We start from the raw sequence: 24,584 nt of genomic DNA, 5'->3' as shown, positions 1-24,584 counted from the left end.
CAGCAGGGTTTGTGAAACAGAACTAATCAGCAAAGTCTCATGTTTTGAGGGTTTTAAAAAACAGCCTACTGATGTAATGATTTCTAGCCCAGGGACGCTAGATTTGCTGAACATAGTAAACCTGGTGAGACTTATTTTGTTTAAACTACAAAGCAGAAGGGTTTAGAGGTAGAATGGCACACTGGGCTGTTTTATACCTAAGTCCATCTTGGCATCCATCAGTCATGTTTTGGGATCTCTACATCTTCGCTTTGGTTTTTTTTTTGTTCACTCCTGATGGTTCAGCATAGGGTTCACCAACTGGGAGTTGTAGACCAAAACGTCAGGAGGCCGCTGGATCTGTGAAGGCTGGTTTAGTGTTACATGTGAGCCGTTCCTGTGTTTTTGAAGTTGACTTGTTTCCACCAACCATAATTAAGACTACAGTGGTTACGAACTTACTAATCTGTTCCGGAGGTCCATTCTTAAGCCGAAACCCTTCTTAACATGAGACGTGCTTTTGCTAATGGGGCCTCCCGCTGCTGCATCTCTGGTGCGCGACTTCCGCTTGCATCCCGGGGCAAAGTTTGCAACTAGGGACATCTACCTCTGGGTTAGCGGAGCTCGTTACCTGAAGCATTCGTAAGGAGGACGGTACATAACCCGAGGTTCCACTGTACTACGGTTTGCCTGAGTGTGAATATCACAGCAAACTGGTTGGTCTAAAACAGAAGTGAAAATGTCCAGAGTAATTGTTGCAGCCATGCTGGCTGGGAAGGGCAGTGTGTGCAAGCTTGAGGCTCACTGCGGAAAATGTGTAGACACAAAAGAGGAAAGGGAAAATAGAACCGTCATTCTGTCTCAACACAGGCAGACACACATACACCAGCACACACAAAGACTTTACTGCCTTCTCTCATCCTGTGTCAGATCAGTGGGACAAAAATAATGTGGGCAAGAAGAAACAAAAATATCAAGGGATGTTTTTTCTAAAAGTATTTTGAAGTCAAAGATCGCCTCCTCTTTATAAAAAAAATCAAAGACATTCTCCCTCATGTAGCAGTGGCAACTTCTTCATGCTGGTTGTTTCCCTGATAAACACAGAACCCTCTGCTCTCTCTTCTCACCCACTCACCCAATACCAGTTGGGATAGTTAGGAGGACCTACCTTGCTCAGTTTAATAATAATAATAATAATAATAATAATAATAATAATAATAATAATATATTTATACCCCCGCCCTCCCCAGCCAAGACTGGGCTCAGGGCGGCTAACAACCAATAATAAAAACAAGTTGATTAAAATACAATTTAAAAGATACAACATTAAAACAATTAGGGAGGAATCTCATCATAGGAGGAAAAAGGAAAAAGAAAAAGGGGGAGGGAATCAAACTGATTCTGAGCCAAAGGCCAGGTGGAACAACTCTGTCTTACAGGCCCTGCGGAAAGAGATCAGATCCCGCAGAGCTCTGGTCTCAAGAGACAGAGCATTCCACCAGGCCGGAGCCAGTGTTGAGAAGGCCCTGGCTCTGGTTGAGGCTAATCTAATTTCCTTAGGGCTCGGGACCTCTAGGGTGTTGCTATATATGGACCTTAAGGTCCTCCGTGGGGCATACCGGGAGAGGCGGTCCCGCAGGTACGAGGGTCCTAGGCCGTGAAAAGCTTTAAAAGTCAAAACCAGCACCTTAAATCTGACCCTGTACTCCACCAGGAGCCAGTGCAGCTGGAAAAGCACTGGGTGAATATGCTCCCATGGTAGAGACCCCGTGAGGAGCCTCGCTGCTGCATTCTGCACCCGCTGGAGTTTCTGGGACAGCTTCAAGGGCAGCCCCACGTAGAGTGAATTACAGTAGTCAAGCCTGGAGGTGACCATCGCATGTTTGTTTTGGCTACTCCCATGGAAAAAGGATTATGTTATTTTTCAAGAACCTGCCATGGGGGAAGGGAGGAGAGGAGGGAAGAAAAGATCCCATCAGAGTTCACAACACCCTCCCTTTATCTAAGAGGAGAGGATAGAATGGAATTTCTTTTTTAGCAAATGGGGTGCAAGGGTGAGGAGTAAATAAGGGCTTGCTGCATACAGTGGTGCCTCACAAGACGAAAAGAATCCGTTCCGTGAGTCTCTTCGTCTAGCGGTTTTTTCGTCTTGCGAAGCAAGCCCATTAGCGGATTAGCGCTATTAGCGGTTTAGTGGCTATTAGCGGCTATTAAAGGCTTAAGGGATTAGCGGATTAGCTGCTAAAAGGCTATTAGCAGCTTAGTGCCTTAGAAAAAGGGGGTGGGGAGCGAAAAAAAATCGCAGCAACTCGCAAGACATTTTCGTCTTGTGAAGCAAGCCCATAGGAAATTCGTTCTGCGAAGCACCTCCAAAATGGAAAACCCTTTCGTCTAGCGGGTTTTCCGTCTTGCGAGGCATTCGTCTTGCGGGGCACCACTGTATTTCTATGTTGGTTTCTTTGTTGGTATGGTTCTTAATTCAACCTGCTAATCTCTGACAAAAAGGTGTTCTATTTCTTGAGGAACAGATTTTTGCATTGCAGGGGGTTAACTAGATGATCCTCTTGGTCCCTTCCAACAGTATAATTCTATCATTCTTTGATTTTTATATATTTCTGCATCTGGAGGAAGATGCCTGTTTTAACCTTATAGGGCTTACCTTTAGTGTTCTTCTGTAGATTAATATCTCCTTGTTTTGTCTACATTTCAAACTTTGTTTCTTTTCAATGTACTTACGTTGGCTTTGCAAAAGGCCTTTTGAGGCTGCTTCTTTCAACATTAACAAGCAACCTTCGCTTGCTTATCTTTGGTAAATTAAGGGTCAGTTTCTAACCTCTGCTCCGTTTCCTTGTCCTTGAACCAATGATTTTTAAATATTTCCAGAGAGTTAGCCATGCTTGTTTGCTGCTGCAAAAACAACAGAGTTCTGAAGCACCTCAAATACTAACATTTTTATTATAGCATAAGATTTCATGGATTAGAGTTTATGCCAGGGGTCAGCAAACTTTTTCAGCAGGGGGCCAGTCCGCTGTCCCTCAGACCTTGTGGGGGGCTGGACTATATTTTTTTTTGGCGGGGGGGGGGGAATGAACTAATTCCTATGCCCCACAAATAACCCAGAGGTGCATTTTCAATAAAAGCACACATTCTACTCATGTAAAAACACCAGCCAGGCCCCACAAATAACCCAGAGATGCATTTTAAATAAAAGGGCACAGTCTACTCATGTAAAAACACACTGATTCCTGGACTGTCTGTGGGCCGGATTTAGAAGGTGATTGGGCCGGATCCGGCCCCTGGGCCTTAGTTTGCCTATCCATGTTTTATGCCATCATAACTTTGTTTAGTCCGTGAAGTGCTCTGTTGCTTTTGTAAATGTTTGGACATCAAAGACCTGGTTCAAAGGGATGTCAAATGGTGATGATACCACCTTTGTCTGCTTCATCTTTTTGTTGGTGTAAAGCAGGGTGGGAAATGGGAGGCCTTCCAGATGTTGCATAACTACAACGCCCACTGTCCCTGACCATTGGCCATGCTAGGTGGAACGGATGGAAGCTGGAGTCTGACAACATCTGGAGCGCTTCAGGTTCCGCAGTGCTATAGTAAAGAATATGTTATCTTAACATTATTCAGAGTCTTCACTGGATAGCTTTGAAGGCAACTAATTGTCAGTTAGAGAATGCCCAATGGTCACTTGATACACATGGCATTCATTCTCCTACAAGGGTGAACGGAAAGCCAAATAGCTATATTGTTGTGTGAAAACATGTGTTTTTTTGTTGCAAATGCATGTGCCCAGATTCAAAAGCAAAGGTAGGGAGCCAGTGGTCCTCTCAACGTTGTTGTACTCTCATCAAGTAACAGGAGATGTAGTGCAGCAACATCTGGAGAATATTTTCATGGTTCTCAATTCATAATGGAGCACTTGATTACTGTAGCATCATTGAGGATATGTAGCTGTGGACTGAATGGGAGGCCATAAGGAGATATATACATATAAGCTAACTTCCTTAAGGAAGCACACAGTACTGATATAATAAATAAAACACGGTAATAGTACTTCAGTTTCTAAATAGTGAGTGAAATATGTCTGGTATTTATTGTTAGTGCTTTCTGATACAGATTTTTTTCCCTTTGTCTATACAGATTAGAAGCAATACATCCCAACTCTTGGACGAGGCGATTCCACTAATTAAAGCCAAGGTGATAGAAATGAACAGCATCTATACCAAAGTGGATAAGCTAGAGGTTTGTTATCACATCAAGTAATTGTCCCAAAGAATATGCATGTGAAAGTTCTTTTCTCCGTTTGTGTTGAAGATTTAAAAGTGAGCCTAGAAATCTGGTGCTAATGCCTAGAAGCATGAAAACATTATTCAGCTCTCTGCAGGACTGATACGATGAAGCTTTTAATTCTTGTTGCATGTTTTTTGAATGCTGTGAAGAGGTCAGTGAAGCATCAAACTAAAGCCTAGAACATGCAGAGTTGCAGTAATATAATGCTTTTGTCAGCCTCTCCCCCCAAAAAAACAAACAAACCAGGTAATAAAAACTCAGGTAAATACAATCTGCAGTCTTTGAAATCTTCATAGCTATTGGCTACAATAACTCTGGGTTCAGTAGATTGAAATGAGACCACTTAGGCCATTGATTCATCCATGGGACATTTATAAATATTCTAACTACTCAGAACTGTTAGAATTTACATACAGGGCCTAAGGGCACTTCGAGGAGTGTACAGTTAATTTGTGCTACCTGATGCCTTCTCTGCTGAACCAATCCTGAAGTCAACTGATAGACTGAAAATGTGAATGTTCTATGTATGTGATACAGTGGTACCTTGTGTTACATACGCTTCAGGCTACATACGCTTCAGGTTACAGACTCCGCTAACCCAGAAATAGTACCTTGGGTTAAGAACTTTGCTTCAGGATGAGAACAGTAATCGTGCTCTGGCGGCACAGCAGCAGGAGGAGGCCCCATTAGCTAAACTGGTGCTTCAGGTTAAGAACAGCTTCAGGTTAAGAACAGACCTCCGGAATGAATTAAGTACTTAACCCGAGGTACCACTGTAGTTGCATGTGAATGGTTTTGTTGAGAGATGGGAATGTGTGCTTATATGCATTATGAGGATTGTGTGTGTGAATATAAATGAATACAGATAAGGTATTGCATACACACAAACATTCATACATCTTCTTTTACTCTATTAGGTAGCAAATCTGCCTGCTTCTCTCTTCCACAGTGCATGTGTGTTGTGAATGCCGAATGTTTATGTGAGGGAAGGTTGTGTGACTTAACAGAATTATGTTCTCTTTTTAACAAGCCACATTCTTGTAAAGGCTGTGAGGAAGTCTGCTTCTGCAGCAAAACATGGCAATATACATATGGCATTGTTTAATATCACTTTCAGTGACTCAGAAGTCTTTGTGTTATCAGGACTGTAAATTCTTAAATTTCAAACCCAACCTCTGTGTGCACTGATGAAATTCTTCCTAGCACAATTGCGTTTGGAAAGTTAACATTATTGATGTGTATGATAGTTGAAGGAACCTATTTGCATTTCTTATTATATTCTATTAGAATTGCATAGTTAATTAAAGCATTTGAAAGTGCCCATGCAAAAGTCTACATCTGTAAGCAATCCACTCATAGGTGGCAAGTGTAGTCAGGTCTTCAGTCCTTTGAATAAATGGATCTGCACATTTATCTTTCTAGTGCAGCAATATCAGTCTTTTGGCCATAGTAAGGGCACAGGGAATTTATTGATGAATTCATTAATTGCTCAGCCCGGACACTGAGGTCCTCCTCCAAGGGTCTTCTGCTGGTTCCCTCACTGTGAGAAGCGAAGTTACTTGGAGCCAGACAGAGGGCCTTCTCGGTAGTGGCACCCTCACTGTGAAATGCCCTTCCATCAGATGTCAAGGAGAATCAGGAGGTTTTTAATGCTTGATGTTTTTATTATGCTTTTAGATATGCTGTAAGATATTTTTATTTTTATTGATGTCCAGTTGTCAAATTCCATATAGTAGGTATGTAGTTCAAAAGAATATTATCCTCTGAAGATTTTAGTTTTTTTCATACACTCCTGTTTACAAAATCCACTACTTTCTCCCAAAACCTAGTAAGTATAGGACATTGTAAAAACATGTATTTTAAAGGAGCATTATCCTTATTACATCTCCAAGAAAATGCTGTTTTCGACAATCCTTTTATGTACAGATGTAGTGGAGTCCAATAAATTCTAAATATTATTTTCTGTTGTATACATAGTAACTTTGCTTGGACTAGGAGGAGAATTGGTACAGCCCTCTTCTTTTCACATGTCGTGCATTGATTTAGCATGACCGTTGCTCACAACAAAACTACTCTGAGTTATTGGAGGAAGCAGGGACCCTGGAGAGATGTTCTTGAAGCTGGGATATACAACTGGGGCAGCACTAAAACCAAGTTAAAAAAAGAGACTGTTTAGCTTTATTTCTGTTTAGGGAAGCTTTTAATGTTTAACAGACCATTGTATTTTAATATTTTGTTGGAAGCTGCCCAGAGTGGCTGGTGAAACCCAGCCAGATGGGCGGGGTATAAATAAATTATTATTATTATTATTATTATTATTATTATTATTATTATTATTATTCTCTTCCGGCATGTCTAGGCATTTGTGAAAATGGCAGGACACCATGTCTCTTTCCTAGAAGAACAAGTCCTCGAGGCAGAGAAGGCTCATGCCATCTTTCCCTACACTGTGCAGAAGCTGTTTGGCTCAGTAGCTACACCTTCATTTAAAAAAGTAAGTGTCAAAGTTCTGTGATGCATTGGAGGAGGGGGGATGCCTGTTGAAATAACCTCCTTACAGTTATCCCATTCATCTGGTGTTACAAGAGACTAGGGCCCTGCGGGACTTGACATCTTTCCGCAGGGCCTGTAAGACAGAGCTGTTCCACCAGGCCTTCGGTCAGGGCGCAGCCTGACCCCCTCCTCTGGCAATCTGCACAGGGTCTTGCTTGCTGGTTGCCATCAATTTGTTTTGATTGATTTTATGGTGAAAAGTTTTTAGAATGTTGGATTGTTTTTATTGTTGTTAGCCGCCCTGAGCCCGGCTTTGGCTGGGGAGGGCGGGGTATAAATAAAATTTATTATTATTATTATTTATTTATTTATTTATTTAGAGCATTTTACCCCAGTCTTCAGCCAAAAAAGGGCTCCCAGAGTGGTTTGCATACAGTGGAATAAAACAATGAAATTATTAACTGCTAACAGGGTGTTGTGGAATGTTGCTATGTGCTTCTTTCTTCCCTGGAATTGATGCTTTTTGGCAGTGGGTGGAGAATCACTTTTAGAGACATGGAGCCTTGTTTAGAATTGCAATTTGTGGCCTCAAATGCACCACCCACTTACATCTTAAGTGCCAACAAAATGATTATTCGGTCCATCATACCACTGCTAGAATTCAAGTCCGCAGCAGTTTGTGAACCTGAGACATTGGGATACAACCTCTATTTCGACCACAAAAGAATGGCTCATATCACTTACCCAAGTAATCTTGAGTTATGTACCTTACACACCTCCATTTCTTAATCACCAATTAGTCTCTTTCCATGCCAAGTTGTGTGCAGGCATCGCAAAGGCAACCCAAGAAACTATTATCTATCTATTTACAATTTTTTATCCCACCTTTCATCTAAAGAAAGCCCTTATGAAGATAAAACCTAATAGAAATGAAACAAAATTTATAAATTTTAATAAATCCATTAGATCAGAAGAGCAGTAAAAAAAAAAGAACTCCTAAAAGTACGGGAGAATAGGACAGACTACTCCCTGGCTCCCAAAAGAGAGCAATGAAGGCGTGTAGCAAGCATGTAGAGTTTCATAAAAGGCCATCTCTCTAATAGTCAACTCCCTAATTTCTGAAGAGAAGGGTCCCCAGAAGCTGACATAATTAGTCAAATCAGGTTCTTGTGGCATTAGATGGTCTTTACGTACTGTGGTTCAAGCTGTTTAGCACTATAATTATTGCCACCATTTCTTTTACTTGAGTTCAGAAACAGCACAGAAGCCATTGACAAATCTTTAACCAGTGGAGTAACGTTTTCGTAGCAGCCAGTGCTGGTTAAAAGGTTGGCTGCCAAATTTGTTGACAGTACAAACACTTTTCAGAGATAGCCGCATGTATAATTCATTGCAGCAGTCTATCCTGGATTTTGTTAGAGCACAGTAAGCTGTTGCCAGGTCATCTCTGTGGTGAGATGACTTCATATTCAGGTTGTTTGCAGGTGAATGTGGTTTTGTTCTGTTCCTTGCTAATGACTCATTTTGCCATGCTCTTAAAAGCTCTGCCATCTTCTTTAAACAGAATAGAATTGTGGACAGATCTCTTATAGTTTAAAATATAATGTATTTCCTACAAATTGGACACAGGTGGCGCTGTGGGTAAAACCGCAGCGCCTAGGGCTTGCCGATCGCATGGTCGGCGGTTCGAATCCCCGCGACAGGGTGAGCTCCCATCTTTCGGTCCCAGCTCCTGCCCACCTAGCAGTTCGAAAGCACCCCTAAGTGCAAGTAGATAAATAGGTTCCGCTTTATAGCGGGAAGGTAACGGCGTTTCTGTGTGCTGCGCTGGTGCTGGCTCGCCAGAGCAGCTTCGTCACGCTGGCCACGTGACCTGGAATTGTCTCCGGACAGCGCTGGCCCCCGGCCTCTTAAGTGAGATGGGCGCATAACCCTAGAGTCGGACACGACTGGCCCGTATGGGCAGGGGTACCTTTACCTTTATTTCCTACCAATACATTTGAAAGAGTTGTAGAAAGGTGAACTTTTTGAGGGTTATTTTCACCTTGAACTTTAAAGCAATATGTCTTCTTTACAATCCTGTTTAATTTTCTGAAGTATATACACAAAATATGAAATGTGGTGACAGTGATAATAATATAACAAAACAACAACACCACAAACTGGCTTATAAGTATAAACCAAATTTACTAGAATAATAGCTAGAATAGAGATAGACTTATAACCATTCAAACAACAAACATACTAAGGTGCCATGTGCAAGACAAAGCCTGGAGATACTATAAACATGGAGGGGATAAATGTACAACTCTATCTTAACAAGTTACATGTGCAATAAACATTATACAGACTGAATAAATGAACCGTTCAACAAGTAGTCCAATCACGGAACGGCAATCCCGTGCCGCCACAATGGAGAATATGAAAAAGTTTTTCAGAGCTGTTTTCAAAGATTGAACTGGATGAGATGTTCTTCAATGGGTCTTGAGTTGGAAACGCAAAGCCGTGTACATAGGAAGGCAAATCTGGTCCTAATTGCACGAATGGTACTGCCTACATATAACAGCCCACAAGCGCAGCGGATGCAGTATACACAGTTTTTAGTTGAACAATTTGTGGACTGTTGCAAGACCAGAATTTCTGAGCATAGGTCCAAAATACGTAACATATGTTTAGACGCCGCATTAGTCCAGCATTTCCAGCAAGCAGCCCATACAGAGAATGATCTGAGTAGGTTTTTTTATCTTGTGGACCTTTAAAAAACTACCTTTTAGAACTGTACATATTCAAAGAGTCTTGTTACAAAAGGAGTATAAATTAATATTTCAATCAGGAACCTTATATCCAAAGTGTTTGAATACTGAATTTGATCTAGGATGCTGTGTATGAGTTAATATGTATACTGTTGTTTGGTTGTAACAGAAAAGTGATGCTGCACCTTTAACCATGTAATCATGTGATGATTGATTCTATACACCTGTATTGTATTTAACTGCTTGTTATGAGTCTGAACACTAGCTGTGCCTGTGAATACCTTCTTTATCCTGAGCAAACCATTTTGTATGATTGGGTAAGGTACAGCATGAGACTGATATTTTCTAATTTTTATGGCTTACCACACATTGTAATTGGAGTGTTATTTTGCATCATGCAGCTTTTCGAACTGATGAAGCATGTAGCGAAACCTGTAATATATCCGGAGAACACGTCTCCTTTTGCCTACTTGCGTTATTCTCACCAGGGTGGTGGCTTTGATTTGCCTTCCCGTGATTGATCCATGTACACAGCTTTGTGTTTCCAACTCAAGTCCCATTGAAGAACATCTCATCCAGTTCAATCTTTGAGAAACAGCTCTGAAAAACTTTTTCATATTCCCCAGTGTGCTACCCTTGCCGTTGTGGCGGCACGGGGTTGCCGTTCCGTGATTGGACTTACGCTGCTTGTTGAACAGTTCATTAATTCAGTCTATAATGTTTACTGTACATGTAACTTGTTAAGATAGAGTTGTACATTTATCCCCTCCATGTTTACAGTATTTCCAGGCTTTGTCTTGCACATGGCACCTTAGTATGTTTGTTGTTTGAATGGTTATAAGTCTGTTCTAGCTATTATTCTAGTAAATGTGGTTTATACAGTACTTATAAGCCAGTTTGTGATGGTGTTGTTTTGTTGTATAATTTTCTGAAGTGCCAACACAGAGATCAGTTAATGAAAAACATTGCTACTGCAGTGATACTTACAATGGGCTTCTAGTTGAAGTTATGTTGTTCAGGGCACATTCATACAGCTGCATAACATATTTTCGGTACAGCACCCAACTCTGGAAATGCAGAAAGAATGCCATTTTTGCATACTAGGCTAAGAGTTTTGCTTACATAGGGCAGCCATGCAAATGGAAAATCTATAGCTGCTACTACTGAGAGGGATAGTAGTGGAGATCAGCTCAATGTAGGTGTGGTGGCAGGAGCATCAGATTGGATGATAACACCTGATCAGCGAATGATGAACTTTCATGTGTGAACTTGTGCAAAGTTACCACTCATGAATCTCACCACGTTCATGTATGGTGTCTGTGTGCCTTAGGTTTACTGTCACTTGTGGGATTAGAAGCAAGTCCGACATTTAAATGTTGCATTTTTATTTTATCCTTCCGCTAAAGAATTCAAAGCAGTGTGCAATATTTTCTGCTTTTTCTGTCCTTTGAGATAGATCCTTTGAGATAGATTAGGTTTCTTGTTCACAATATCATACTAGCTAAACCACATTAGAGACAGACAAGGTCATCTGGGCTGTAACAGCTAGGTCAGAAATCCTAGTTCAGTTGACTTTGAAAGTTAGTTTTAAAACTTACCTAGCTGTTGCATTGAATTGGAACTGAATGAGTAAAATGTTTTGTTGAAGCCATTGGAACATTTAAGGAACTAGATTTAAGGTTGACTTTGGAGCATCCACATATGTTCATGCAAAACAGTGTAAGACAGCACAACAGTTTAATCTTTCTGATTGCTCACAGAAGAAAAATATTTATCCCGCAGGGCCTGCAAGACAGAACTGTTCCACCAGGCCTTTGGCCAGGGCACAGCCTGACTCCCTCCACTGGCAATCTTCGCAGCGCTCTGGCCCAATGGTTGCCAGTGGCTTGAATTAATTAATTTTATAATGAATGATTTTAAAGTGTTGTTTGTGCTGTTTTACTGTTGTTAGCCGCCCTGAGCCCGGCTTCGGCTGGGGAGGGCGGGATATAAATAAAATTTATTATTATTATTATTATTATTATCCCAGTCCACCAGAGCACTAGATGCAATAGTATTTTGCAACTGGCTCCACCTATGTTGGAAATTATTGCTTTTGATTTGCTTTTGAATTATTGCTAAATGCATTTGACATTTAGAGGAAGATCACTCCCCCATATATGTAGGACATTGTTCCTTTCTATTTGTGCAATGTTTCCGCCCTTTTCTCTTCATTATTTCACTAGCTAATCTTTTCAGTGAGAGATCAACCATGCAGGTATGTAATCAGGTATGGCTTTTACACTATTTTGGAAGCTTATTCAACAGCTGAATATAAATGTTAATAAAGTAGACAAAGCAAAGCACTCAGTGATAATTTTTGTTTGTATTCTGCTGAGTTTTGGTTTTCACACATACAATAATTTGCAGTCTCAGCTCCCTAAAGCCCATCCTCTTAATTCTCCCAGGTTAAATGGAATGTTATCTCACTGCCCATTTTACCCACACAACGTCCCTGGGAGGTAGGCAAGACAGAAAAATAGTGACTGGTCTGAAGACTTATGGCTAAGAGTGGATCAGAACCAGAGCTGTCATTCTTCCAGCCCAAAGGTTGCATTCCCTCATGAGTGGAGGGCCCCCTACAGGCCCCAAGAACCAGATAGAAGGGCCTGGACGGCCTCATTTGGCCCCTGGCCTTCAGGTTCCCAACCTGTCCTATATGGTTGGACACTCTAATACTACAGTATACTGCAGATATTTGGTAGCCCTATGGCCATGTTAAGTTATTCATATTTTGGAGCTCTGTCCATAAGTAGATGCTTGTTATCCATATTTCAGTGAAGGAAGAACTGTCTGTCTGAACAAAATCCCTGGTGTCATCAGTTTGAAAAATATCTTTGTGTCTTGGGAGGAAGGGCTTCTTAAGGCAGCATATGAAGGTTTTTGAATTACACAAACATTGTATGCCAAAAAAAACCCCAACCTTAGTTTGAAGTTGTGCTTAGGCTAATAATAAAAAAAAACCACCACTTGCTTACATGTGGTTGCATGTACTCCCATTTTTGCCTTAGTTGATGTAATTAGCCTGTCCATAATTTTCTAGATTAAAAAGTGGCAGCCCTGTAGCTGATTAATGCAGGTATGCATCACCTGAGCCCATGCCCCTTTTGCTGTCTCACTGCTGCTGTCACTGCACATAGGACACTCTCAAAGATCTGGCTACTTGCCAACAGAAGCTTGTTGATGTCTCTTATCGGGTCACTGGAAAAGTGTCAGAGAAGCTGCCTCTGGTGTGCATGAAAAACAGGAGGCTAACAGAAGCAATATTGAGCAATGCTGGAAACCTCCAGGAAAGAGAAGTAAGGGTTAGGGGTCCTTGTGTGCAATCTACAGAGGAGCTTTTAAGAACTTCTGCTGTTGAATACATAAGAGATATCTCTGAGTCATCTTGATCATGGCTGACTCTCACTGAAAGCTGTAACTGGCATGCTACTTCAGGTAACATTTTAGGGTTGGAATACCTCATATTTGTGTGGCCCTGCTGCTAGCTACCTTCCAGACCCATATCTCAGTTCCCGTGATTCCCCCCCCTCCCAACGTCTGCCCCATTGCAGTTGTGTAGGACAAGGAGGAAGCCAACAGTAAGTTGCAGTTTCCTAGGATAGCAAATGGGAGACCTAAGTTTCCTTCTCTTCCTCTTCTCATTTAAACTGCTCTGGAGAGGTGGCAACTGGAGGTGCGTGGCTGGGAACTACAGAGAGGTAGCCTCCTCTCCTGTAAATATTCAGATTTTTCACTCACTTGGTGTTTCATAGGCTCTGGTGTTCACTGAAAGGAAATAATCAGAAAATGGAAGACAACAGTTACTTGCTCAGCAGGAAGAATGAATCTGTGGCTCTCCCGATGTTGAACATCCATCACCCTGACCACTGACCTTGCTGACTTGAGGCTGATAGGTGTTGGAATCTAGCAACATCTTGAGGGCCCAAGGTTCCCACTGCAACTTACTGAGTAGTTGGGCAGCCAGGACTGGCAAATTATCATCATGTATTCTAGATGCCCCTTTGAAGAAGGGTAAGACTATCTCTCTTGTAAAAGTGACTTGGCCTTCCTTTAAAAAAGCAAACCAGTTTCTTTAAAAATACGATCTAGCCAGTTATAGGCCTGTGCCCAGTCTTTAAAGAAGTTGTTTGAGCAGTTGGTAGTAGAGCGACTTCAGATGTGTTTGAAAATAATTGAGGAAAGATGCACTATTTAGTCTGGTATCAGACCTCATTTTGGGGTAGAGAATACATAGATTGCCCTGGTGAATTATCTGCTCCTGGATATCTACAGGAGGAATACTTTTCTGCTGATCTTACTGGACCTCTCAGCAGCTTTTCTACAGAGGACCATGCTATTCTAAAGGGCAGGTTGTCCTTTCTGGTCTGGGTGTTGGGGGTTGGTCTCTGGTATTTTTATTGTCCAATTAAACTATATATTTGGAGACACAGGTTCAACCCAATGGAACTTGGTGCATGGTGTTCCACAAGGTTTAGTTCTTTCACCAGTGCTTTTAAATGTGTAAGTTAAACTCCTGGGAGAGATCTTCCTGAGATTTGCCATTGGCTGTCATCAATATTCTGATTAATCTCTATTACATATCTGGAGCTGCTTTTTCCGTCCTTCACCCATGTGTTTTAAAGCTGGTCAGAAGGATTAAGTAGAACAGACTGAAATAAAATCTAGACAAGTCAGAGAGGATGCTTGTGGAAATTATTGTGCCCTGCGGGTGAGAGTAGAGCTTAAATAAGCCAGAAATTGATGGAGTGGTTGTTACCCATTGGTGCAGGTCTGCAGCTTTGGGATCATCTAGATCAGAAAATAGAATGTAGACTTTTGTTCCATATGTGTTAGAACAGACGTGTGTTCAGTGCTTTACATCCAGTTTCATTTCTTCTTGAAGCCTTTTTGTAGTTTTCTGGAGTGAGGCTTTTTTCCCCTCCATGTGTTATGGAATAGCAGCTAGTTGCAGCTAAACTCTCTATGTGTGCTGTATTCTGGCCTTAAAGAGCCTTGAGGCAATATGCACAACTGCAATACTTTTCTAGCATTCTTTCTCTGTTTATGAAGAGCAGCACATCAGCATTGTATACTGTTGTCTCTGCTACCCCCCCCCCCCCCACTTTTAGCATTCTTCAGGAACTCTGGACCGGAAGTTGCCCTGGCTTCCCTAATATTGGAGAGAGAATCCACTTGTACTGGCTGAAGGGGGTGGTGCAGAAGTGTGCATGTCTTGCTCCAGCGTTCACATTTTTTAAATGCTCAAAAACTTCAATACAGATTCAGCCATCTGATATGCTGTTTATCCATCTGATGTGCAATGCATGGACTTTGCTTTGTCTTTTTGGCAAGGGCATTATCCTGCATAACGAAACACTTTAAAAAACCCCACAGATAGTTCTGTTGCTTTTGAGATCACGCTGGCTGACAGAAGGACATCATTTTTACTCAGGAGAACTGGAGAGAACTGATTAAAACTACACTACTAGACAGTTCTGAAACCAAGATCCTATGAGACCACTGGCTGCCCAACTCCAGATGATAAAAATGCATGTTTTCAGCTGCCAAAGACTGAACCATAATGAAATCACTAGAAAGGAATGTTACGATCAGATTTCAAAGATCCTAATTTGGTGCAATACCAGCCGAGCTGCCTCTAGGGATGGGGGAGAAACTGGATTCAGCATGCATTTAAGATTAATTTACCTTAATTTGCATTTACCAAAACACAGGCCATTCTTTGAAATTTGCACTTCTAATTTTGCAGCTTCTCCGAACCTTCTCTTGCCAAGTAATGAGTACAAAAATGCATCTACTAATTTCCATATTACTGAAAATAACACAAAAATGCATTATTTTAGGGGAAATTGCTTTGCAAAAATGCATATATTGGGCAAAATTGCAAGCAAATGTATATATCAGGAGAAATTCGCACTAAAATGTTGATGAATTTTTATGAGGACTGTTATTAAAAATGCAGGGTGATGCGGAAATATAGAGAATTCAATTTAAGATTGAAAAATTAACCGAAAATGATAGATCCACCCATCCCTAGCTGCCACTATGCTATAAACCCCCAAATATATTGCTACTTTTCTTTTCCATTGGCCTATTTGACCTATTGTGGAAAGCAGAAGAAACTCTACTCAGTCTTGGATTGGATCACATTTTTCTTTGGAATAACTCACCAGAGTGAAATTTGAGAACTTCTCCATGTCAGTTTTGTGCTACATCGGTACAACATTGGCTTGTCCTTCTTCCCCAGTATAGGGTAATTTAGATCTTCAGATCCCTGAAAGGAAAGAACTGAGGTGGACTTTGTGACCTAATGTTCCAATCCTCATAACTTTTTGGTGGATGGAGACTGTTATGTGGGGATGCACTGTACATCAAGACAGTCCAGTTTCTTTGGTGCTGAATCTCTGCAATATGGTATCAAACAATGCATGTGCTTTCTTTATTTTGGACTCGCAGATGTCCATGGAGGCAGGTCAATTCTGTGTCCAGGGCAGCTGTCTCCCAGCTCCATCTGGTACTCAGGCTGAGACCCTACCTGCCCATGGACTGTCTTGCCAGAGTGGTGCATGCTCTGGTTATCTCCCGCTTGGACTACTGCAATGCGCTCTACGTGGGGCTACCTTTGAAGGTGACTCGGAAACTACAACTAATCCAGAATGCGGCAGCTAGACTGGTGACTGGGAGTGGCCGCCAAGACCACATAACACCGGTCCTGAAAGACCTACATTGGCTCCCAGTACGTTTCCAGGTACAATTCCAAATGTTGGTGCTGACCTTTAAAGCCCTAAACGGCCTCGGCCCAGTATACCTGAAGGAGCATTTCCAACCTCATCGTTCTGCCTGGACATGTGAGATCCAGCGCTGAGGGCCTTCTGGCGGTTCCCTCACTGCGAGAAGCAAAGTTACAGGGAACCAGGCAGAGGGCCTTCTCCGTAGTGGCGTCCTCCCTGTGGAATGCCCTCCCAGCAGATGTCAAAGAAATAAACAACTATTGGACTTTTAGAAGACATCTGATGGCAGCCCTATTTGGGGAAGCTTTTAAGACGGGATGAATCATTGTATTTTAATATTCTGCTGGAACCAGAGTGGCTGGGGAAACCCAGATGGGCGGGGTATAAATATTATTATTATTATTACAGGGATGTACATTTGTTTCCTAAGTAAATGGTTCAAAGTTAAAAAATAAATGGTGTCAAGAGCATTGCAGCATTCCATATGAATTTGATATCAGGTCAGTATAATAAAACATATTTTATGTGAATATTGTAACTTTATCTTAGCATTTATTGTGCCTCCCAGTAGATTTGGTAGAGCACAACCCTGCATTCATGTTTCCACCTGGGAGAGTGCCTTATGAATTGCACTGTCAGGCTTGGCCCGCGCTGCATCGATATCTATGAGCTACAACAGGGAAGCATAACTCGTTCCAGAGGAAAGTGGTTGGGAGTCTCCTGCCTTTTCCTGTGTCCCTTTGTAGCTGCTCCTTCTGCTGGGACTGCAGCATGACAGTGTTTTCTGCAGCACTATTGACTTAAGTGTCTGCATATGTTCCAGCCATGCACAAGGCAAATTTACAAAGGAAGGGCATTACATTCTTGATCTGGGCCTGGTTGTGAAATCACATAAATTGGGGAGCACCCCACTTAATAGGGAGGCCATGCGGGAAGGGGGGTGGGTGGGGAGAGAGAGAGAGAGAGAGAGAGAGAGAGAGAGAGAGAGAGAGAGACTCATCCTGGAAATTGCTCAGGGCTGCTGCACAGCTTGCCCGCCTGCCTGAGGGCAGGCTGTGAGTGCAGCAGCTGGCCAGGATCGTGCAGAGGCAGGGAGCGCCACTGATCAGTCGAAGGCCACCTTCCCTTGCTCAAACAGCAGTCCCGAGTAAGGGAAGGGCAATTTATTTATTTATTTCACAGCGTCCCACATAAACGTGGTTGTGTGTGTGAGTGGAATTCACATAGGGGGCAGAGCTGTAGTTAAATGTCTGGCATTTGGTTGCCTGTTCCTTGTCACACGAATGGATTCGTTGCTGATACAGGAGAAGCTACTGTTCTACTTTAACTAGAACAACAGTAGCAAGGATTGTCGTGTTCTGGCACCGATTGCCCTCGATGAAATAAATCAGCGCAGAGCCAACAATGTTTACATTATCATTAAAGATATTCCCTGCTACTTAGCTTCCCCACCCCTCCCTCACCCCGTTTGTCTGCTAGTCAACATTTTATGCTCTGAGGCTAGATCTCCAATTCCGTTTTTCTTTCTCAGTTCCAAATTATATACGGATCTCAAGTCAGTCCCACCACCGCTATTTTGGTTTGTTTTATAGGCGGGGGGTGGGGGTGGAGGAGAGGTTTCTGTCAATTCAAGAGGGATTTCAAATTATGTATGGGGAAAGGTGGGCTTTTTCTTCCCATCATTTCTTCTAGAATTTGGGGCCATCTAGTGAAACAAGGAAAAAAATGTAGTTTTTAAAATGGCACGTAAGTAAACCATGGCATTCACTGTGCAAGTTACAGTGGTGACCACTAGCTTTGATGGCTTTGAAAGGGGATAAGACACATCATAATGCTTGTATGCTAGCTACAGGTTCAGAGGCAGTATACGTATGAGTTACTGGTTGCAAGGGTTCAGCAGTATCAGAGGCTGTTTGTCCTGCTTGTGGTCCTAAGGCCTCTGGCAGGTCTCTGGGAGACAAGATGCTAAACTCTAGTTCAGCCTTCCTTAAACTCGGCCCTCCAGATGTTTTTGGCCTACAACTCCCATGATCCCTAGCTAGCAGGACCAGTGGTCAGGGATGATGGGAATTGTAGTCTCAAAACTTCTGGAGGGCCAAGTTTGAGGAAGCCTGCTCTAGTTAGATATGGTCTGATCTAGCAAGGGGGTTTCTAATTTTCAAAAATCTTCTGAATAGACTTGTGGCAAAAGACGGGAGAAGTTTGTGAATTTAATATGGTTTTGTTTTATTTTTCTTTAAAGAAACGTTAACTAAGAATCACTCAACGGTGGGATAGTGTTATTTGGGGTGAGGGTGGGGTGTAACCACTTCTTAAAACGTGACTGCTTAAGCCTCTATTTAAAATGAATTTACTTTTTAATGCAAAAGACAGTTAATCTGCGGAACTCATTGGTACAAGATGTTTTACCTGTGAATGCTGTAACAGGAAATGGTTAGACTTAATAAAAAGTGAGCCTGCTAAGGATCATGCCAGTGGCATTATAGATCAAGTTTCATGACCCACCCAGCAGAACTAGCAAAAGCGTATGAGAGACCTGTGAATCACATGAGTGCTCAAAGAGTTGTGTTAATAACAATAAAGAATTACTTCTAGGAGTTTATAGTATGGTCTGGTACGTTGTTGGAATCGTAATTTGTGGCTAAATGAGCCATAGTTTTGAGCCATAATGACACCCCTTAGCTGTCCATTACTTTGTATTTTCCAATTTTGGCTGGAAACTTGCACCCATAATGAAAGCTAATATGTACGAAGAGGAACTCCAGAAACCTCCACCCCAGACACATCTTAAAGTGATACATCTCCTGAAAATCATTTAAGTGATTCATTTGGAAAGGGCAGTGGCACAGCTTTTGCGTTTGTGGTGCGCTATAGTAAATACTAAAATTCCCTCCCAGAGTGTATTGGAGCACATCTGCATGGATTGCACAGCTCTGCTTCTAGCTAGGATTTCACTTTAGCCCTGCCTCTCACAGTCTGGTCTGGGGAGTTGATTGCTGCCTTCCTGTCTCGCCCTCCCCCAACTCAACTCCATGCATGCCTCTGGTTAGACCCCTCCTATGCCATTTCCTCAGTGCTGCGGCTGAGTGGTGTTACCACTTTAGGTTAGGTCAGATTAGTCATGTTTTTTTGGACACCTACCACTTTTTAGAAAGGTATTTTCGCAACACTTCTCCAATGCAGTCGCCGCCGCCTTGCTGGAAATAGAACTCTGTTGCTTTTTTGAAATGTTAGGCACTTCGTTTTTCAAAGTTTAGAACAAGTTCTGAAAGCGTGTATAACTATGGGGGGGGGGGAACATCCCACATCTCAAATTCTGGTTCACAAGACAGATTGATAATGGCAAACTCATATAGTAAATTTGCTGTTCTATCTACGGATGCTCATGATGTTTTCAAATATTTGTTCTTGTTTGTTTTTGAGAGAGAGAGAGATTAGAGAGAAAATTCAAGACACCAATGACTGGAAAGCCTTTGACGTAATTTAAATATTGATGGTTGTTTTCCAGTATGTGAATTCCATCAGTATATTCTTTAGGAAAGATTGCCTGTAATGTTAGGTAATGCCCTGGGAGGGCATGGCGATTTACATTAAATTTAACTTGGAACCTAACATTTACACTTGGGCAAAGACAAACCCAGCCTAATGTGTTACTAAATCCTGTAAATAGATGTATAATTTTCAAGTGATGCCATTCAGAAGAAGAACGGGAAGAGTGATAGAATGAGAAGGCTTTGTTGAGGGGTCTGTTTTTAAAGACGTAGGGGAAACACACCTCCCCCATCTCCTTCCGAACTCTAAATACCAAGGGCAGCAAAGGGCAAAGATGATACAGCAGAAAGAAGCACAAAGGAACTGCAGAACTGCATTTCCATCCCCTCAACTCAGTTTCAAGTAGCTTTTGGGACACTGCAAGAAATACTTAAATAATTGGGAGAAAGTAACGTGGAGTAGGAACTTTGTAAAAGTTAAAGTGTATATGGGACACATCATATTTACAAGTTTTACATCCTGCTCCACATTTGCAGTGTGTTTTGTACTGAGTTGAATAGGAGGGCAATATGTACTGAGTTGAATAGGATCCAAAAGGCAGCAGTCTGATTGGTCCTAGAACAATAGGATTCAGAATGCAGCAGTCTGATTGGTCCTAGAACAATAGGGTCCAGAATGCAGCAGCCTGATTGGTCCACAGGAGCCACCCAATCCAGCTCCAGGTGGAAGTGAATCCGCAACCTGATTGTCCTACAGGAGAATCCTGGAATTAGCCAATCACGTGGGGCCCATTGTGTAAATGATGTATATAAAGCAGACATTCTGGGGGAACTTCCATTCCTCCTCACCACTATGAGCTTGAATAAAGAGCATGAAATCCACTCTCGACTCCGAGTATATTTCACCTTGACTGCTGTTGGGTAGCTGTAACTTTTTTGAAAATTTTGTGCTAACTGCATGGAAGCTCAACTTTGCCAATTTTCTGCTGATCTCATGAAACACTTGCAGTGTGGCTCTCAGTGCCAAATGCAAGGATCCTTTTGAATTTTGATTGTTAGGGAACAGGCCTGTTGAATTCAAGTCCAGTGCTATTAATGGGACTATTTAAGACTTTGGATATCACACATAGACTGCAGCCTATTTGAACCTTATTAGATCAGGGTGACTAAATGTAAGTTTCCTTTTATTTTCTTGGTGGTTGCTTCCATTTGCACACATCTAATGTGTGTCTGCCTTGAAATAGTCATTTGGGCCTCATTGAACTTGATGGATGTGCCTCTCTCTGCTGCTGCTGCTACTACTAGTTTCACACACATCGTATCAAATTAGAGCTGGGTTTAAGACCGATATATTTAAGATCTAGGGATGTAAAGCACTGGATAACAACAGTTCTTTAGCACAGGGACTCTAACTAAATTAATTGTACTGTTCTTCCTTTACAAGTTAATTTACAAGCTCATAACCACAATACCCCCATGAACGCCTCTTCCCATGTGAACCAATCCAGACCCTGCGATCATAGAATCATAGAATCACAGAGTTGGAAGAGACCACAAGGGCCATCGAGTCCAACCCCCTGCCAAGCAGGAAACACCATCAGAGCACTCCTGACATATGGTTGTCAAGCCTCTGCTTAAAGACCTCCAGAGAAGGAGACTCCACCACACTCCTTGGCAGCAAATTCCACTGTCGAACAGCTCTTACTGTCAGGAAGTTCTTCCTAATGTTTAGGTGGAATCTTCTTTCTTGTAGTTTGGATCCATTGCTCTGTGTCCGCTTCTCTGGAGCAGCAGAAAACAACCTTTCTCCCTCCTCTATGTGACATCCTTTTATATATTTTATATATTTTATATCATCATCTGAGCCCTTCTTTGTGTGCCTCCTCCATCAGAGGTCCACAGGGTGGCAACACAAGAACGGGCCTTTTCTGCAGTGGCCCCTCCATTTGTGAAATGCTTTCTTCAGAGAGGCTTGCCTGGTGCCTTCACTATGCATCTTTAGACGCCGGACAAAAATATTTCTCTTTAACCAGGCCCTTGGTTGATTAATATTCTTTGGCCTTTTAAATGTGTTTGTGGGAGGGGGGTTATTTCTTTGTTTTTGTTTTATTATGTATTTCGTGTTGTGCGGCTTATTGGCAGTCTGGGTGGGGCTTGCTGCACCCCCACATCTCCGATATATCAGCTGTCCCTGTTTAGGATTATAAACATCTGGAATCTGTTACTACTAAGGGTGACTGAAGTAATGGAAAAACTACTAAATCGGTTTCCTCTCCTCTGCTTCCCCCTTCGGATTTTCAGGATTTTGACAAAGAAGCAGGAAGCTAAATATGAAAGAGGGCATGCTGATTCAGATTGCCCTGTTCTGCTTCTAGAAAGCTTAATGTGGTAGTAAGGGCATAGAAATATCATTCTTGGACAGTTACACTTTGGCTGATTTCTTTCCCTTCATTCATTTTGCTTACTATCACTATTTTACTCTAATCCTCTTTCCCCTCCCTCTCACTCTCAAGCCGAGAATAGCAACCCTATTCTGAAAGTCATGCTGTTGTTGATGAGACTTGGGATGGAATAAAGTTCTGATTAGCAATTTATAGCTGTCATTCCAAAACGGTTTGCTGCCATTAGAGAACTGCTACGTAGTGCACCATGAGACTAAATTAAACAAAGGCTCTGGTGAGCCCAAAATATCAACCTTGGAGTAGGGTGCATGTTGCACCTATGCTTTGGCCTCAGAACATTTCTAACACACCCTCACCGGGGGGGTGGGGGTGGAGGAGGTAATTTTTTCCCCTATTGCAGCATTGAAATTAGAGTATGCAATCACACCCAATACAGAAATGCAGCAGGATTACCGCTTTCAGAGGAGGCTGTGTATGACCATGTAGAAATACTAGTGTGAAAATTGCCTTACATTGAGAGACCAAAGCTCAGTACAGTCGTACCTTGGATCCCGAACGCCTTGCGAGTTGAACGTTTTGGCTCCTGAATGCCACAAAACAGGAAGTGAGTGTTCCGGTTTGCAAACGTTCTTTGGAACCTGAATGGCTTCCGTGGCTTCCGATTGGCTACAGGAGCTTCCTTCTGCCAATCGGAAGCCACGCCTTGGTTTCCGATCGTTTTGGAAGTTGAGCGGACTTCCGGAATGGATTCTGTTCGACTTCCAAGGTACCACTGTATCATCTATACCAGCTGACAGCACATCACCACAATTTTAGAGAGAGTTCTTTCCCAGCCCTTGAACCTTCTGTGCTTTAGCACTGAGCTATTATCTTTCCGTAAAGGATGGGGGGGGGCTCCTTTGAGGTGATAATTACTTATTAGTTTGGATCCCAGGATTACTTAACTTCAGGAAGTTGACAGGAAAGGTTCCCATGCTCCATCTCACCAACCCCTAACCCTATGGATAGGTATTTTGGGGGTAGTGAGTAGTTGCAGAGGGGAAGAGGAGACAGGAGACTTCCTTTCTTTGGGCTTCCTTAAATTAGCTTATCTTAAGATTTAAGCCAATGGCTTCCATTTTAAATCAGAAAAAAGGTGGCGTGGCTTTTATCTTTGAGGAACATATTGATACGAGAAACTCACTTTGGGAGGCTATTTCTTTAAAATCTCACATAACAATATTTGTTGCCTGTTGCTGGTGAAGAATTGTGAATTTAATCTTGCTGGGGGTTTTAATGAAATTTGTACATATTGTGAATCATAACACTACTTTTGGTGAGGGCAAAGTTTGTATTTCTGTGTCCCATGGTTTTCTATGAAAATGTTATACTTTAGTCTGGCTAGTGGTGAACAAATGGCTATGTATTGAATAAAATCATGTTTACATGGCCGAGTTTTCCATTCAGAAGGTTTCATATTTTTTTTTTTAAAAACAACCTTTATTCTATCAGTTGTTTAAAGTATTTTAATAGTCAATACCTTGAGAAATTTATGAGCAGAGTTATGAAACTTATCTTCCTGGGAAGAAGGGTTATTTTCAATCTCGTTTTTTTTCTTTCAAGACTTCTGTCTAGCACCCTTGCCTTTCATAATGATAAGCAAGGATACTTTGCTGAATGGAGAAATGAGATTGCGGTGTACAGAAGAGATGTAAGTGATGAATTAAAAAAAACTAGATGAAACATGAGAACGTTCTCAAACTTAACACACCTAACAGAGATGTACTTGCTTTGGTTTTAACACCCCAGAATGTAAATATTTCTGCGGTCCTTTTGAACACCTACAAAATGGCAGCATGTTCCTTAATTCATAATCAAAAACTGCTATTACCCAAACTCTGAAAACAGCAACACATTCTTATGGACCTGTTTGGTAGCAAAAAAGCCCCAAGGAAACCAATTTGTTGATAAAGCTGCATGTTAGTTTTGTGTTCTTCTCCAAAGGTCCGTTTCCCTGGGGTTTTTTTGTTTTTTTTTTTTTTGTTTTTTTAGTGAATGAAATTTATTTATTTATTTATTTATTAAGGATTTTCTTGTTTTACAGAAGTAAGTGTAATGCCTCGTTGTTTTTCCATGTAACATTTTTACAAATCCATTTCATTTGTTGAGGCATTAGGGGGAGAAGAAAAGATTAAAAAGAAAAAAAGAAAAAAGAAAGGGGCTGGAGAGAGGGAAGATGGATGGGGATGGGGTCGGGTGGCGGTGTTTCTATTTTGTTTAATGTATGTAGAGTTTGGGGTCAGCGTTGTTTTTGTTGTTCACTTGTGTTCCTTTCGTGGTGAGAGAGGTTGGGGTTGGCCTAGGGTGTGATTGTTTGCTTGTGATTGACTGTGGTGATCTTTGTTTTCGTGTGTGAGTGAG

At 41.8% G+C, this 24,584-nt stretch overlaps 1 protein-coding gene across 6 annotated transcripts in view; it reads left to right on the top strand.

The window, feature by feature from the left end:
• Nucleotides 1-24,584, top strand: part of BCAS4 (breast carcinoma amplified sequence 4) — a 55,372-nt gene that overhangs the window by 12,518 nt on the left and 18,270 nt on the right. For 2 of the 6 annotated variants that reach the window (XM_083447068.1, XM_083447065.1), the window contains 3 exons: nucleotides 4,126-4,227; nucleotides 6,635-6,769; nucleotides 11,747-11,778. In XM_083447068.1, the coding sequence (XP_083303194.1) occupies nucleotides 4,126-4,227; nucleotides 6,635-6,769; nucleotides 11,747-11,778 (269 nt within the window). Of the gene's footprint in view, nucleotides 1-4,125; nucleotides 4,228-6,634; nucleotides 6,770-11,746; nucleotides 11,779-13,315; nucleotides 13,570-24,584 lie in introns of those variants that run through there. The other 4 variants (XM_083447066.1, XM_083447067.1, XM_083447069.1 and 1 more) reach the window with 3 other exon arrangements.

Source organism: Podarcis tiliguerta, assembly GCF_965153285.1.
Source record: "Podarcis tiliguerta genome assembly, chromosome: 6".
In the NCBI taxonomy this organism is placed as follows: Eukaryota; Metazoa; Chordata; class Lepidosauria; order Squamata; family Lacertidae; genus Podarcis; species Podarcis tiliguerta.
This window is presented reverse-complemented; position numbering and strand designations above follow the sequence as displayed.